Source organism: Thermobia domestica, chromosome 16, assembly GCF_964235325.1.
Source record: "Thermobia domestica chromosome 16, izTheDome1.hap1.1, whole genome shotgun sequence".
Lineage (NCBI taxonomy): Eukaryota > Metazoa > Arthropoda > Insecta > Zygentoma > Lepismatidae > Thermobia > Thermobia domestica.
The window spans coordinates 92,485,199-92,500,614 of record NC_137469.1 but is presented as its reverse complement, the minus strand read 5'-3'; the positions used below and the strand labels follow the sequence as shown (position 1 = coordinate 92,500,614).

At 33.2% G+C, this 15,416-nt stretch overlaps 1 protein-coding gene across 8 annotated transcripts in view; it reads right to left on the bottom strand.

Moving 5' to 3' along the window:
* Positions 1–6,976: 6,976 nt before the first annotated feature.
* Rab3 (RAS oncogene family member Rab3) overlaps positions 6,977–15,416 on the bottom strand; it is a 356,244-nt gene continuing 347,804 nt past the window's right edge. For all 8 annotated transcript variants that reach the window (XM_081742738.1, XM_081742741.1, XM_081742740.1 and 5 more), the window contains one exon: positions 6,977–10,344. In XM_081742738.1, coding sequence (XP_081598864.1) covers positions 10,204–10,344 — 141 coding nt within the window. In that variant the 3' untranslated portion in view covers positions 6,977–10,203. The remainder of the gene's footprint in view (positions 10,345–15,416) is intronic.

Here is a 15,416-nt window from a genome sequence, read left to right as displayed (position 1 = left end):
TGCACTATTCTTGCGAATAATACTATACTAGTAATATTCAAAGTATCTTTTGATCATTAGCAGTTGCAAATCCAGAACCTTTCATGAATTACAATCTTCTGATAACCTTTTCATCTTGGAAGTAGAAGTTGTTTCTGTACCATTCACTAGTCTCATGATCCCTTTCTTCTTTTATCCTTCACCATTCTTTTATCACTTACCTAAGCCAACCATTTTTTCTCTTGAATTACTTTATTTATTTGTCTATAAGACGCACTTTTTTCCTTTGAGAATAAATTCAAAAATGTAATACTCCTTATACACTAATACAGAGAATTGGATTATTTCAGTTTCAATAAGTCTTACGATTCTATATTGTTTGATATCTTCCTTGCTTCCTTACAGTGTACAATAGCATTTTACTTACTTACTTACTTACTTACTGGTCGGCGCTACAGCCCTTGAAGGGCCTTGGCCTTCCTAACCACCCTCCTCCATTCTTCTCGATTCTCTTCCTTTCTTCTCCAGCCCTAATTCCTAATTTCTTTATATCCTCTTCTATGTCGTCTATCCATCTGTTCCTAGGCCTGCCTCTTCTCTTTTGACCGCCTGGTTTCCCTACAAACACCTTCTTAGGAGTTCTACTTTTCTGCATGCGCTTTACATATCCTGCCCATCTTAGTCTTCCTTGTTTGATTCTTGCAATTATATTTGGTTGGTCGTATAGTTCTTGCAATGCCGAATTCGTTCTAATGTGTCATGCGTTATTCTCCCTTATTGGTCCATATATTTTTCTCAGGATTTTTCTTTCCCATCTCACTAGCCATTCCTCCTCTCTCGTGGTTATTACCCAACTTTCCGAACCATACATGACTAGTGGTTTTAGTATGGTATTGTACAGGCTTAACTTTGTTTTTCTGCTGACATTTCTAGATTTGAATACATCCTGTAATGCATAATAACATTTATTTTCGTTTCTTATTCTTTCCTGCATCTCCTCTGCTGTTTTATTGTCTTCGGTGATTGTCGTTCCCAGGTACCTAATCTTTCTTGTTCGTTCTATTGTATGGTCATCCATATTCAAATTCCCTTCCTTATTGGTCCTTTTGGAATTCTCTTCATATATTCGTTAACTGTTTGTCTTGTTCGCCTCCGTATCATTTTATTTCTGGCTTCGTTTCTTTCTTTAATCGCTGCTTCACATTCTTCATCAAACCATTCCGCTTTCTTCTCCCGTTTCTTCTTTCCTAAGCTTTCTTCAGCCACGTTGTTGATGCTGCATTTCAGCATGTTCCATTTTATAGCTAAGCTACTTTCTTTCCATTTTCCCTTTCTATATCCAGCTGTTCCTCTAACTTTCTCTTGTATTTATTCAGCAATCCTCTATCTTTCATTCCTTGTATGTTGTGTCTTTCCTGTCTTTCTTCTTTTGTTTTTCATTGTACCTATTTTTTTGTCTATATGTAGCCCTAACTAGGAAGTTATCCGTATCCCCATATGCTCCTCTACAGCTGCTTACTTTCATTATGTCTGATGCATGTCGTTTATCTATTATGATGTGGTCTATTTGGCTCTTTGTGTTTCCATCCGGGGAAGTCCATGTTTCTTTATGTATATCTTTCCTGAGTTGCCAAGTACGATCATATTCTTCTCACTCGCAAAATCTATTGATCTCAGTCCATTGTCATTGCTGTTTTCATGTAGACTTTCCTTTCCTACCATGCTTCTGTAAATCTCTTCTTTCCCTACCTGCGCACTTTGCTTATTTTTTCTTCTAATTTCGTATAAATTCTTCTTTATCGTCCGTACTTGCTTCTTCTGTTGGCGCGTACGCACTGAATATTGTCGTATTGAAAAATTTTCCTCTTATTCTTAGACTACACATTCTATCGTTGATAGGTGAGAATTTAATGACTTGTGGTTGTAGCGACTTTTGTAACAAAAACCCTGTGCCTTTAGTGTTGTGTTTCCTCCACTGTACATCAGTATATGATTCCCAGTTCTAATTATTCCATTTCCTTGCCATCGTACTTTCTGTAATGCAGTTATGTTCACTCTGTATTTATCCAGCTCTTCTCTTATTACTTTTAGTTTTCCGGGTTTATTTAAGGTTCTAATGTTTCATGTGGCTAGTATTATATCCCTTTTCCTTCTCATTATCATTTTCCTCTGCCGTCCCGATTCCAAATTTCCATTCCAATTCCGAGGCTGGGTTAGGGTATCCGCAACAATATTCTTTTTACGAGGTAAGGTTGTTAGCCTTACGCTTAACCCCCATCCTGGAAGATCAGGATTTTCTGTCAGGGTTTTCTCCCTTAGCCGTATTGTTCGCGACTGCTTATTCGTCAGGTCATTCCTCTTTATTTCGCAGCTAACCGCCATATCTGAGGACCTTTCCACTATCCGCAACCCGTGGACACGCCCGTTCGCATCCGGCATGCGTGGACCTTTTTGGTTCCCTGGCAATAGCATTTTAGTTATGTACAATTCAGTGATTCAGTAAACACAATTTGGATACAAACGTTGAATTTACGGTTTCACAGTACGCATGCTTTTCTCTGGACGCGCACGTGCTATAGGCATTTCAAACGCGTGTACGATTCTCGGTTTAGTTAAACATTGGTAATTCCATTTATGTTTCTTGGTAAAGTGTCACTAAACATTAAAGAGAAAAGAATTTGTAATATGTAGAAAAACATTTTTGTTGAAAATTGAAGAAAATGTGGCACGTCTTATACGTCGGTGCGTTTTATATACTGAGAAACACAGTACACCCTGTATTGCTGTTTTCTCCGTACTGTCTAACGTTTTGTTCGAAAATATTTGAGAGAAAAATTCTTGTTTAAAATGTCTGTGTACATATACAATTACTGTTCAAAGTCGAATATATTTGATTTTGTATGTACATTTCATTTGTATTTTTTTAAATTGCTATGTTGTTATCGTAAAGTAGCAATAGTATCTTTATAAGGTTATATGATAATTATGCTTTGCGCTGTAATGTTCACTCTACAACACATTTAGCGCACAATTTACTATAGCAATTCACTCATTAACATTTTAGAACATCTTTTAAAGCTTACAAATATCTGAGCCCTGGATAAAAATAATATATTCCAGAATCACTAAACATAGGGAACCTTTTATTTCAAAATTGTTCTACTCAGGCACGTAGCCAGGATTTCGTAAAGGGGGGATGGGTTCCATGACATGAAATACTGTGGTTATCACACCAGGAGTTCAGGTCAATTTAAACTATTTTACTAGCAACATATATTGGTCTATTAGAACAAGAAAATGAGAATATGTTAAATCTCGAGGGAAAAAAGTATTGAAAAAGATTTTACAATATTTACGTCCCTTCCTTTGTTTACTCAAATATAACAATTTTCCTTTCATTATAACTTCAGCTATTATAAAAAGTACATATCCAATAATGTTTTATAAAATATTTTACAATATTTATGTTCCTTTCTCTCTTGAATCAAATGTTGTTAACAGAACTTTGTTTCCACATAACATTTTTCTTTCATTATTCCGTCAACTACTGTATGTTCGAAATGACAGGTTAAAGGAGCAGTAGAAAACTGTTTCTGAAATAACACGAAAGAAGCGACAACGAAAAATTATGATAAAAAATGTTCACACTATTACAGAACGGCAACATGTTTTCAAAAGCTTGAGACTTCCCTGACTAGTAGCTGAAATTCTGAGAATTCCGTAACCTTTCTAGAAATTTCAAATTACCTGACTTCCCGCTCATTCGCCAGTATGTATTGCAAGTAAAATAAATCTCATAAGAAAGAGTAATCGAAAGGTTGCTGTAGCTTTTTATTTTTTAACGCTGATTCTTCTTTTTTCTCGTTTCTTTTTGTTTCATCCTTCCTTATTTTTTTTCATTTCTGGTTTCGAAGGGGGGATTCGGACCCCTGAACCCACCCCCTTGGCTACGTGCCTGGTTCTACTTCTTGTTATTTACTTGGTGTGAATTTTCCGAAAGCAGTTGCAGAATAGTGTGAAACACAAATGAAGCCACGACAATAGTTAATTAGTAGATAAAGCTTATCCGAATTAAAGATGAACTAATATTTTCACCCGATATTACTTACGGGTTACTTCTTTAACATTTTATGTTGTAAGCTTAAATTCTGAGGAGACTTGTTGTTTCTGTGAAACTAGGGTAATGTAAAGACTAGAGCACAATCGTTGCCGTATAAGTGAGAACTTTGCATAGATTTAATTTACCATCTATCTTTAAGCAAAAACTACGATGATATGTCTTTCAGTTGAGTTGAGTTTAACGTCCCGTTCAGCAGCGAGGCTATATGAGACGTGGACCTACTGATTAACGTGGAATCCGGTCGAATGAAATGTCTAATCATCGATTTGCTACGTTTACTGAATTTCTGCTCATATAGAAGTTTATTTCGTCTTTCACATAGCTCTTCAATTGTTCTGTGATTCTACATCAACTAAGATTCTTATTTTACATTTTATAAAGTTTGAAACAAAAAACCTAGACTTGCCTTTACTGGGAATTAAACTCCGATGAATTCTAAATACTTGGCCAGGGAAGGGCATTCTTTACAAATTATATAATTAAAATGGAATAGTGACTAAAATTTCAAGCACAAAATTATTATTTATAATTTTTTGGTTAATTTTCGATACGTACAATAATAAGTTTGCACAATTCAAAGAACAAAATGTAAATGTAAGAACAGAAAACAAAACGAGCGTCAATTGATAATAATACCTTCGAAATAATAATGTTTAAAAGTACGTAAATGGTATGGAAGTTAAGTAGATAAATGTTTAGCAGACGGGATCCAGAAGTACGTAAATCATACTAAATTTACGGGAGAAATGAAAGATGCAAATACTCAGATCTAACTGAACCTAACCTAAACTAAACTAATTTAAACTAACCTAAACTTACCTAATATTAATAGAAATAAGCGAAATTCTATTACTTTTTCGAAAATTAGCCTGGATCCCTACATTAATGTCATCTAACATAAACTAACCTAACCTAACCTAACCTAAACTAAACTTACCTAATGTGAGCAGAAAATACCGAAATTGTAACACGTTTTAGAAAAATAGCTGAACCCCTTCTGCTAAACATTGTTCGTTAATACTTAAAAAGCATGAGAAGTTATTTATAAAACTATTCTAAGCGAAATTAAAATCTAGTTTAAGTAAATTATCTCCTGAGGAAATTCACTATATTAAAGATCATTTGGTTCCTATAATGTATGTTGCACAAAATAATTGCATTTCAACACGAAATCTTGTAGTCAATTGATGAACTAAGTCTACCGAAATCAAAGTAGAATTGAACAAAACAAAATTATTTAGTTCGTAATTTTTAAAAGTGTAATTAGGTCTTAAATTTGTCATGAACTTCTATATGTCTTAGGTCCGTGGCTGGAGCCTCCATGTCTTTATATGAGCTCTCTTTGCATAACGCATCCTGGGATGCCACTTTATACTATACTTACTACAGGTATTTTTTAAAGTTAAATGTCTCATATTTTTGCACCGATGATAAGAGACGGCGATGAAGAGATATATGAAAATGGAGGAATGACGAAAATGGGAGGAAACAGGAGAACCTCCGAGTAAATCCACGCATACTTTGTTTGTCTACTACAAAGCCTCTCTGCATAAATAAATATCTTTGTTTCATCTATAAAAATGACTTTTTAAGTACTTACTCGGGTTAGTTTAACTAAATCCATTTTAAACTAATTCAATTTATACAGATATAATTCTACTATATTTGACGGGTTCTGAAATAGGGGCCTACATATTTAAATTAATGTGTGTCCACCATCCTTGATTTGAAGGAGGATAAAATATTCTATATAATCTTTGTAGTAGTATAGATGCAAATTTTCTCAATTCCTGTAGCAAACTAAACTAGCACTTCGTACACCAATGCAAAACGAATATCCGGTATTATTCGGTCTGATACCCAATACTTCTTTCCGTATCATACACTATAAATATGCTTTTTGACTTTTTAAATCTTTTAATTCTGTTTGTGCTACCTCTGAAATAAATTTTCAATTAGATTAAACGTTTAGCTTTCGTTCTCAAGTTTAAAGACTTAAAATTGATCTAACCAAGGAAGCTATCACAAATACGTTTGAAATTTCAAAGAGATTGCTTGCTACAGGTACATCATTTCTTGCTCTATCATTGTAATCATCCAATATGATCATTATGTAAGGTCTTAAACCCTCTTGCTTGGAATATTGTAATTATACACCGCAACTCAAGTAGCCAAGTCGGCTATATCACTAAAAATAGTTATTAATTTAAAATCGTACAAAATGGCCCGATATACGATGGACGATTAGCCTGTTATAAGTAAATTTGTTTTTCACACTTTTTAATGTAATTAGGGAGGAGAAGTGGCGCCAAACATTTGTAAATTGTGAAGCATATATTTAAGATTGTATTAAACATTAAATTGTCTAAAGTAATAAATTGTTATAAGTAAAAATTAATAAAGAAAAGTGAGAGTAAATCTCCCATATACTCATCAACTAGAGCGCCATCTTCCCCCCTATGATCATTATGGAATAAGTGCTTACTTCAAGGATGCTTACTTATCGCACATTTTCTTTTTCTTAACTTCAATGAGATTTTATAAATTCAGGTGCAGACTTAGGTCTCAGTCAACTATGTCACTGAGTTTTGTTATAATTATGGTTTTGTAATACAGTAATTTTAGTGTAAAATGTGATGATAATTATAGATGGTAAGGAAAGATAGCAGATGAATCTAGACTTCTTTTATATGAAATAAAGTAAAATCTGACCAAAGCAAGCACTTATTATTAATATTGTGTGTTACAGTTTCGACTTTATTAGACATAAGCTTTTTTTAAAGATACTGTATTTGTAGTTTCAAAGCTAGAATGTGCAGCAACTATAAAGTTGTTTGACTTAAGGACATACTTAAGGGAAATGAAAAGAATTGTAACTTTTCAGACAACAATGTTTATTTCTAAATTTTTGTGATGCTCTTTAGGTCCTCATAATCCACTTGTAGTAGTTTTTTTAAAAATCTGTCATTATGTGTAAATATATATATGTATAGAGGTATTTCCAATTAAATTACAGTAATTTTTGGTATGAACAAGGATAACGAAGAGGAAAGGAAGTACTACTACAAGGGATGGAGGACCTCACAATACACTCTACAGATTTATACAGTTAAAGGAGACACAGTTGACAGTTTCCTTTGAAGTACCAGAAAGCTGTCCACAATGTCCCACCCTTCCTTGAATTTTTTTCTCACTGAGAGAATTTATCGTTTTTTCTCTACCACATTTTCGGTCATTTCCCAGAAAAGGAACATAGTATGTTCTGAGACGAGGGGGTGGAAATGCGGGAAGGTTTGCTTTAGCAGGAAAATATATGAAAAATATGTGCACCCGTTGTGATCACCATCTACAAACACTGTGCATCATCTTGGACTCTTTTTTTAAACATTATGTACTACCTATGTTTGTTTTATACCCTACGACGTTACACAAATTAGATCACTCTTGTAGACTTCACCAAGTCTGGGAACAATTATGTATGTAAATTTTATTCTGGCCATTGATGTCACTGATAATTCGGCCAACTGAAAAAAAAAGTTTAGCCCAAGGTGACACAAACAACCTTCTTGGGTATAGTAATTACAGCACTTGGAAGTTGAAACTTTTTCACATTCTTTCCCATTCACGAAAAAAAATATATAACGAAACACATTTTCTAACTTCTCAACATTTTTACGTTAACAATGATATATACTGTATTGGTTTTCATTTTTTGGGAACTATTACATACATCATATAGGTTACATTTTCATTCACAACATTGTGTGTTAATATTTATTTATTTACACAACATAAATGCACGAAAGTAACAATTTACATACACTAACAAATATATTCTTTCTTATTTTTTAAATAATGGACTGATGGAAATTGATTTTAAATTTCTTTTATGTAATAATTGACACTATCAAAGATTATGTTTGGAATTTGTGTTGTTTCATGTATGTATATGTATTTATAGTTATTTTGTATGTATGTATGTTTATTAGCGGATAGAAGTAATTCAGAGAGATAGAAACAGAATATATCATTTTCGACATATGTATACATGTTTTGTTCCCTCGCCAACAAAACTATCTACATATATATTGTTTTTTTTTATTATTTCGCCTTTATCTCTAAGAGAAAGCTCTCGTAAAAATATTTCTTTCTTTCACATCTTATCTTTATTTTTTGTATTTTTATACGTTAAAATTACTTCATACGTCTGTGTACACATGTATATAGGTATATATAATGGGGATTAGCTTTTCTAAATTGTATAAAAGACCTTATTATTTTTTAGCTATATAGATGTTAGGAAATTCCAGCCACATTCTGTATCTAATATGCATATATTTATTTATAGTAATAATACTATATTATGGAAAGATAGTTCTTTAAAAGTTTAGACATAATATGCAAATATTAAGGAAACCAGCTTTCAGGGCACACCAGAAGTCTACAATAATAGTAGCTTGCAAAAATTGATATTATTCAATATAGTATATTAGAAGATTTTTTTGTGGTTTCCTTTCGATGATTTTATTATTATTATTATTTAAAAAAAGGACCTGAGTGGAATAATGAACAATATTTAACTAGGCAGAAATTATTGTTGCAGTCTTGTTTAGCAACAGACTACGGCATTTATTCCCTTAATAATTGCTAACCCTCGTCTCAAAACCTTCATGTTACAACAGGCCGTAATAGTACTCTTAACTATCTGGTTTTTGTTTTTGTCTTATTTTGTGCTCCATTGTGAATCTTCTCTTACTCTTTTCGTAGCTTCTTTTCTAAAGAATGTCTTGACCCTTCTGTCCCGTTTCTTAAAGCACTGTAAGCTTTTCTTAAAATTTGATCATTAATTGACATTGGGACAGTAGAAATACAACATTCCAACTTCTTTCAAATTGTTTATATAAGTTGAATAGTATAGAATTTAGACGAAAGATGATTTTTCCCCTTGTGTGTTGTTGTTTTTTTGCTTTTGTTTTAAACAAGCTCCAAGCGAATATACAACATTCATACAATGCCAAGGAGCTACATTATGTGAATATCAAATAAACACTTGCTATGTACAATTTACAGCGATAGTCATGGCTCTGTTTATATATATATAATATACCTTCTCTTAATTTTTCAAATATATATTATACGCACCTACTTTTTACTTGTATAGAACACTTTTTTATTATTTTCACAAGCCTAGTTTTCACTCAATGCACACATTATTACAGTTTTCTGTATTGATTGAAACAAACAACTCAACCTTGCACTTACTTAAACCCTCATATTATATAATCTCAAAATTTTCCCTGTTAGGGGGGAAAAACTACTTGAGTCAGGGTGAAACATATTCTCATCATCACATAAAAACTATATCAATTCTCCTCCTTCCATCAAAACAATATTGTCATCACCAACAATTGATATGTAACCCCTTTTCTTTTTTACTTTTTTTTTCATTAACTAATGATTTTAAATCTTTCACCACATTTTCTCTTCATTCTTTTTTTTTTAGTTTTAAAAATAAACTTTCCTTTTGCCTTCTTCTCGAACTCAGTAGGTTTAAAATTATTATTAATTTCACAGACAATATTCTGACAGTTATTACTGTGTACTTTAGAACTTTATTCTGCCCCTTAAAAGACGTCCACATAATCATAATGCATGTTACAATTATTGTAATATATGAGAAATAAATAATTTAATTAGCTTAGAATGTTTGCTTTAAAAAAAATTAAAATACCCCCCACTGTTGATATATATATTTTAAAGTTAAGCTCACAGTTAATGACAAATATATCTAAATAATGATAAATAAATAAATTATTACCATGTATATATATATATATTAAACATTAATAACGTTTGTAATGTATTAACATTGTTATTTCATATTTTTGACTGGGGCAGAACATAATTGTAACAAGAGTAATTATGTACTTTTTTTCTGAATCTCACAAAGTCTATTCAACAAAATTCTTTGCTGGGCTGCAAGGAATATTCCAGAACCTATAGTCTCTAAATCTCCATTTCTTAAGTTATTATTATTATTATTTTATTATTGTTGTGATCCCTCCATGCTTTCTATCTCTCCCATGTAATACGGAAGAGGTCGGTTAGCATTGACAGTTGCCATTTTGCGGAGCTGGAGCATCCGTCAGCCTTGTACCTTTAGAAGTGTTCATCAGATTGGTTTCTGAGTCTAAGCTCTCCGACATCTTGTCGCAAATTATGTCCACCAACCTCTCAAATACTGCCTGCAAAGAAACAAAGAACAAAAAAAGTGACAAATATCATCTAAACTTAGACAAACACGTGTAAAATTGGACGTACGTGTTTCATGCATTCCACTGAAACTGATAAATAATGTTGAAATACTATCCTATATTTATTTATTTATTTTTATTCATTGATTTATATGAAAATTATTTTTTCTGCTTTCTTTGAAATGAACACTAATTTTAATATGATATTGTAAGGATCCCCACGATTCAGCGTGCACTATTCCTTCAAGCACATGTTACAACCATAGAACATGTGCCATTGTTTAGAGCCATCAATTCAAGCTGACAACACATGAAATAAAAAGGAAAATCCGAGGCCTGCACGATGGAATCCGAGAAGGAACGAACCACCCAAAATTCACCTATAGAAGAAGGTCAAAAGAGGACCAAATTATCAGTGGAGCACCTACAACATCTGCTCCCGAGGTCGCATTGGACAAAGTTTTCACTTCACCTAACCTCTAGTAGCTGAATTGGGTGAAGGAGATTCCCAGCTACAACTTACTCCTGAAAGCCGTATTGGGCAAAAAGGGTGTCCTCGTGAAACCAGCTCCTTTAGTTGAGGAGATTCCTTTAACAACACCTTGAAGGCCGCAGTGGGCAAAGGGGTGTCCGTACAAACCTAATCTCTACCTTCATCAAAAATCGAGGCCACTTTTACGTGTACTAGGTCCTATATTTAAAAAAAAAAACACTTATTTATATTACAAAACCTTTGTAATTATTTAACAAAGAATAATTTTATAATAAAATTGGTAGAGGGAAAAATCCCAGACTATTATTGTCTCTACCAAATAGACATTACCATATGATTATTGTGATAAGTACAGTTAAGTGCCCCCTTGCTTATTCAAAAATTGGATTTGCATTAAACCCTGTTCGGCCTAAGCTCTAAACTGCGATAACCAAAACCACGTGAAACTAAATCTCGCTGATTTGCTGTTGGCCTACTGACGCTTGTACTCCTCCGCAAAATAGTTCATATGATTTGATTATTACTTTTACTATGAAGCTCCATATAAAACTGCTATATTATTATAAATGACAAAAATATAATACGGATTATTTAATAATATTGCAATCGAATGTGGTTAATGAAACAATAGAAATAAACACTAAGCATGCGCAGTAATTATAGCGCCATTTCAACTGTGGACGCGTGTTCTGCTTTTAAGCCTGAAAGACGACTGGCATGAATCCCGGTTCCGCGAGTGTTGTGGTGAAACATTAACAAGGTAAACCTTTACTCACTAAGCAACAATTGTTTACCAGCGAAATTCAAATAATTTTATTTTAATTTTCCCCCCTTCTTTCCTGCTGCTGCTGTATCTGGACAACACGTGACAGTATTGTCAAAATGCACTTGTATAATTTGCTCCTCACCGTGGGGAATGGGAGTGATACATAACTAGCCAATCGTATTTGTGACAAGCGGAAGGATACAAATATTTTGTTTATCGGAGTTTAGAGCTTACATTGAATAGAGATTAGATATAGACAATTTTAATATTACTTACATTTGAGTATTAAATATTAAAATTTTTTAAATATCAAAATTTAAGTTTCACGAAATAAATGACATTTATATAGATTTGAAAAAAGAAGTCAATAAAATCAAATCATTAAAATTACAGTTAATTTTAAGAAGGAAAATTATTGATCAATTAGTAAATTATTAATTAATTAATCAACATGAAATTAATAGACTAAAAAATAAAGGTAGCACATTGGGTTCAACACCATGAAGAATGTCAAATATTTGCTTATGTAATGGTAGTTTTAACGGTATAGACTGAATAAGGAATCACTAATTGTTTGCAAGATCTTATTAATCTCTGCACTCATATTGGCAAGCTTCGACTACCATTAATGCTATAATAGCTGCATTCAATACGTTTCTAATCATTGCGTTTTGATAGTGCCACAAGTTATGTAAAAAAAATGGATTTGAAATAAATTACTACGAAACTTTGAAATAGTTGCAAGTTGTCTTTTTTGAGCTTTACGTCCTACGGTTATACCGTGTGGACTGAAAGAGACGGCGATGATCAGACATGAATGAAATGGAGAAATGAAGAAAGTGAGAGGAAACGGGGAATCCCGAGAAAACCCATGCATACGGCGTTTTCCCACCACAAAGTTCACTGGCGCGATTGGATCAAACCAGGGACCACGCGGACCAAAGATGAACACTCAACCACTGAACCACCGCAGACCCATAATTACAGTTAGTTGTTTCATAACAAAAAACTAGGTTTACCTGAATCAAATGTTCAAAGAGTCGTCGATTTCGAATGCACAAACTGCATCATTTAAGCACAGGTAGAACATATTACACCACTAAGATCGTTGGATAATAATTTATAAAATTCAGTAGTAACACGCTCTTTTAAATGCTCTAGATCCGGAAGGAACTTTGTATTTCATTGTTCTTCAGAAAGAAAGAAAAAGTCCATTCGTCTGAGATCCGATGATATCTAACCACCACTTTTGAAATACGAACACACATTCAGCTTAACCATTGATAAGTTTCTAACTATTGTAAACTTGCGTAATTACAGATGTAACAAGGTATAAATTCTTTATAAAAATAACCTTTTTTTTTACAACGTATTATTCACGAACCACACCATAAATTATAGTCTATTGAGAACTGAATAACTGCTCGCGTCAAGCGACTTATAACCCACGCAATAGGACGAAATACCGGCGAGGACTGACTGGTCACTACTAACATACCACGAACGAAATAAGGAAAACTCTGTCATAGTATACGTTTATATCTTTACTATTATATTAAATTTTAACAAAAAACTGTTGCTTTCCACGATTGTCAGTTACTGCAATTTAACTGTGGCCAAGTATGAATATGATTTGTATTAGTGTAATATCAATTTGAAATTATTATATACACGTATTTACTCAACAAATGTACCCAATGAATACTCAGAACTACAAATTCTACAACTGCAGTAAACAAGAAAGGGATTATTATCATGTAAAATAAGAAGTAAATAAAATCAGAATAAGCCATGAAATAGCTTGTTATTGTTAACATTTTATGGATAATATTCAGTAGTTTATCATATGCTTAATTATTAACACTACATACTGAATCTTGATAAGAATCGTAACTACAAAGCATGAGCCATTTACTCCATTCTTTGCACACAATATACGTTCTAGGGAGCACAGATGTTGTTTCAACTCTTCCAGTAACTTCAACAAAAACAGAAACATATCAGCTCCTAAATCACGCTCTTTATTCTTTACAGTTCTTTCTAAATAGCTGCACAGGAATCACGATATAACTCAAGATCATGGCTCCTAAACAATACTAAGAATGATAAGTCTTTTGCGATGGTTTTTACTTATATTTTGATTCAGAACTGAACAACTTGTGTATTGACTCCTCACCACTTCTGCATCTGGCCAAATGGCTACTTGCTGTGCGTTATGATATTCTGGCAGCAGTTTTTTTTTTAACTCTTTCTTCAATGCATGCATTTTTTTTATTTGTTTAGAGTTAAACGTCAGTTTTCAATTCCGAAGTTCGAATGCGCTGGCACTACGTCCTGATAAATCAACTTGGTAAGTAAATTGTGTTGCTTCCGAAACGTTTCCTTCTTATATTACGTCTATCAAATTTCGTTGAACAAGTGTTATCCTCGCTATGTGTGACCGAGTGGATGGTCGGAATTTGACATGAAAGTTTCGAGTAGAACCAGGAATATGGAAAAACTACGTATTAAGCCAAAATAACAACAGCTTCAAAAGGACTGTTACTGGAAAATAACTACATATTTCTGTAGAATTTTGGAATATTGTATGATACATAAAATTTGAGAATACGTCTTCACATAATTTTGAAAAACGTTGCAGATATTTATTTACCAAAAACATAAAATTGAAATACCTAATGGTTACAGAAATATGGTGAAACAAAGAGTGACGTCAAACAGATGTGAGATTTTCATATTAGACGACACAATCTCGAAAAAGACTTCACAGTAATTCTAAAAGCAATTTCACAGAAAAATAAATTAAGAACCTCATGAAATTTTGGGAGAGATACCATGAGATCCACAAAAGTTGCATTTTGAATACAGTTGTATAGGTATATATTTACCAAAAACTTTGAAATCGATATGTTTAACGGTTATTCTCAAAATCCAGAAGTCAAGTTAATCGAATTATAAAATTGATTAAATGAAATGAAATTAAGTTTTACGTCCCACGATTATGCGGCTAGGCTAAAGGAGATGGTAATGATGAGAATTAATGAAATGGTGGAATGAAGAAAGTGGGAGGAAACGGAAGAACCTCCAGAAAACCCACTCATACGGTGTTTGTCCACCACAGAACTCACTTGGCGCAAGCTGGGATCGAAATAAGAACCCCATGCACCAGAGTTGAGCGCTCTACCACTGAGCCACTGCGGTCCGCATATAAAATTGATTAGTATGCTTTGCCAATTAAATCGACTGTTTAATTTAAGGGTAAATTAATGTTTTGAAAATTACAACAAATCAAAATAGTCTACAGCCAAAGCTCTAATCAAATAAATGTACTATTAGGTTGTTGTTAAATGACTGATTTGGTTTGCATGATGCAACGCATGTTTGTACTCTCCGATAATTCATTTCATTCAATCTTGTCTCCCTCAATCTCACATCAGCTGATCCAATCTGAAACCATGAACCTTGACATAAAAGTACTTGTAGATTAAGTTCACATATTGATAAACTCAGGTGAATAACAACTGAATTCAAGCTTCCAAAAGTAACATCTGTGTGGTCGCAGCACACTACGAAGAAAAATCAGTGTTTGGACAGTTTTTAGCTTCTGTCATTATTTATCGTATCCAAAACTGCCCTGAGGTGTTCTATGGGTGAAAAAATATTTAGAATGCATCCTAACAGTGGTTAACAGGCACTGTCCTAAGAGTGTTCAAAATATACCTGAACTTCTGATGTGTTCAATGAGTATACGGGTAGAAACGACTTGTAAATGGGTATGGCAATATGTAAAATATCCTAACACTG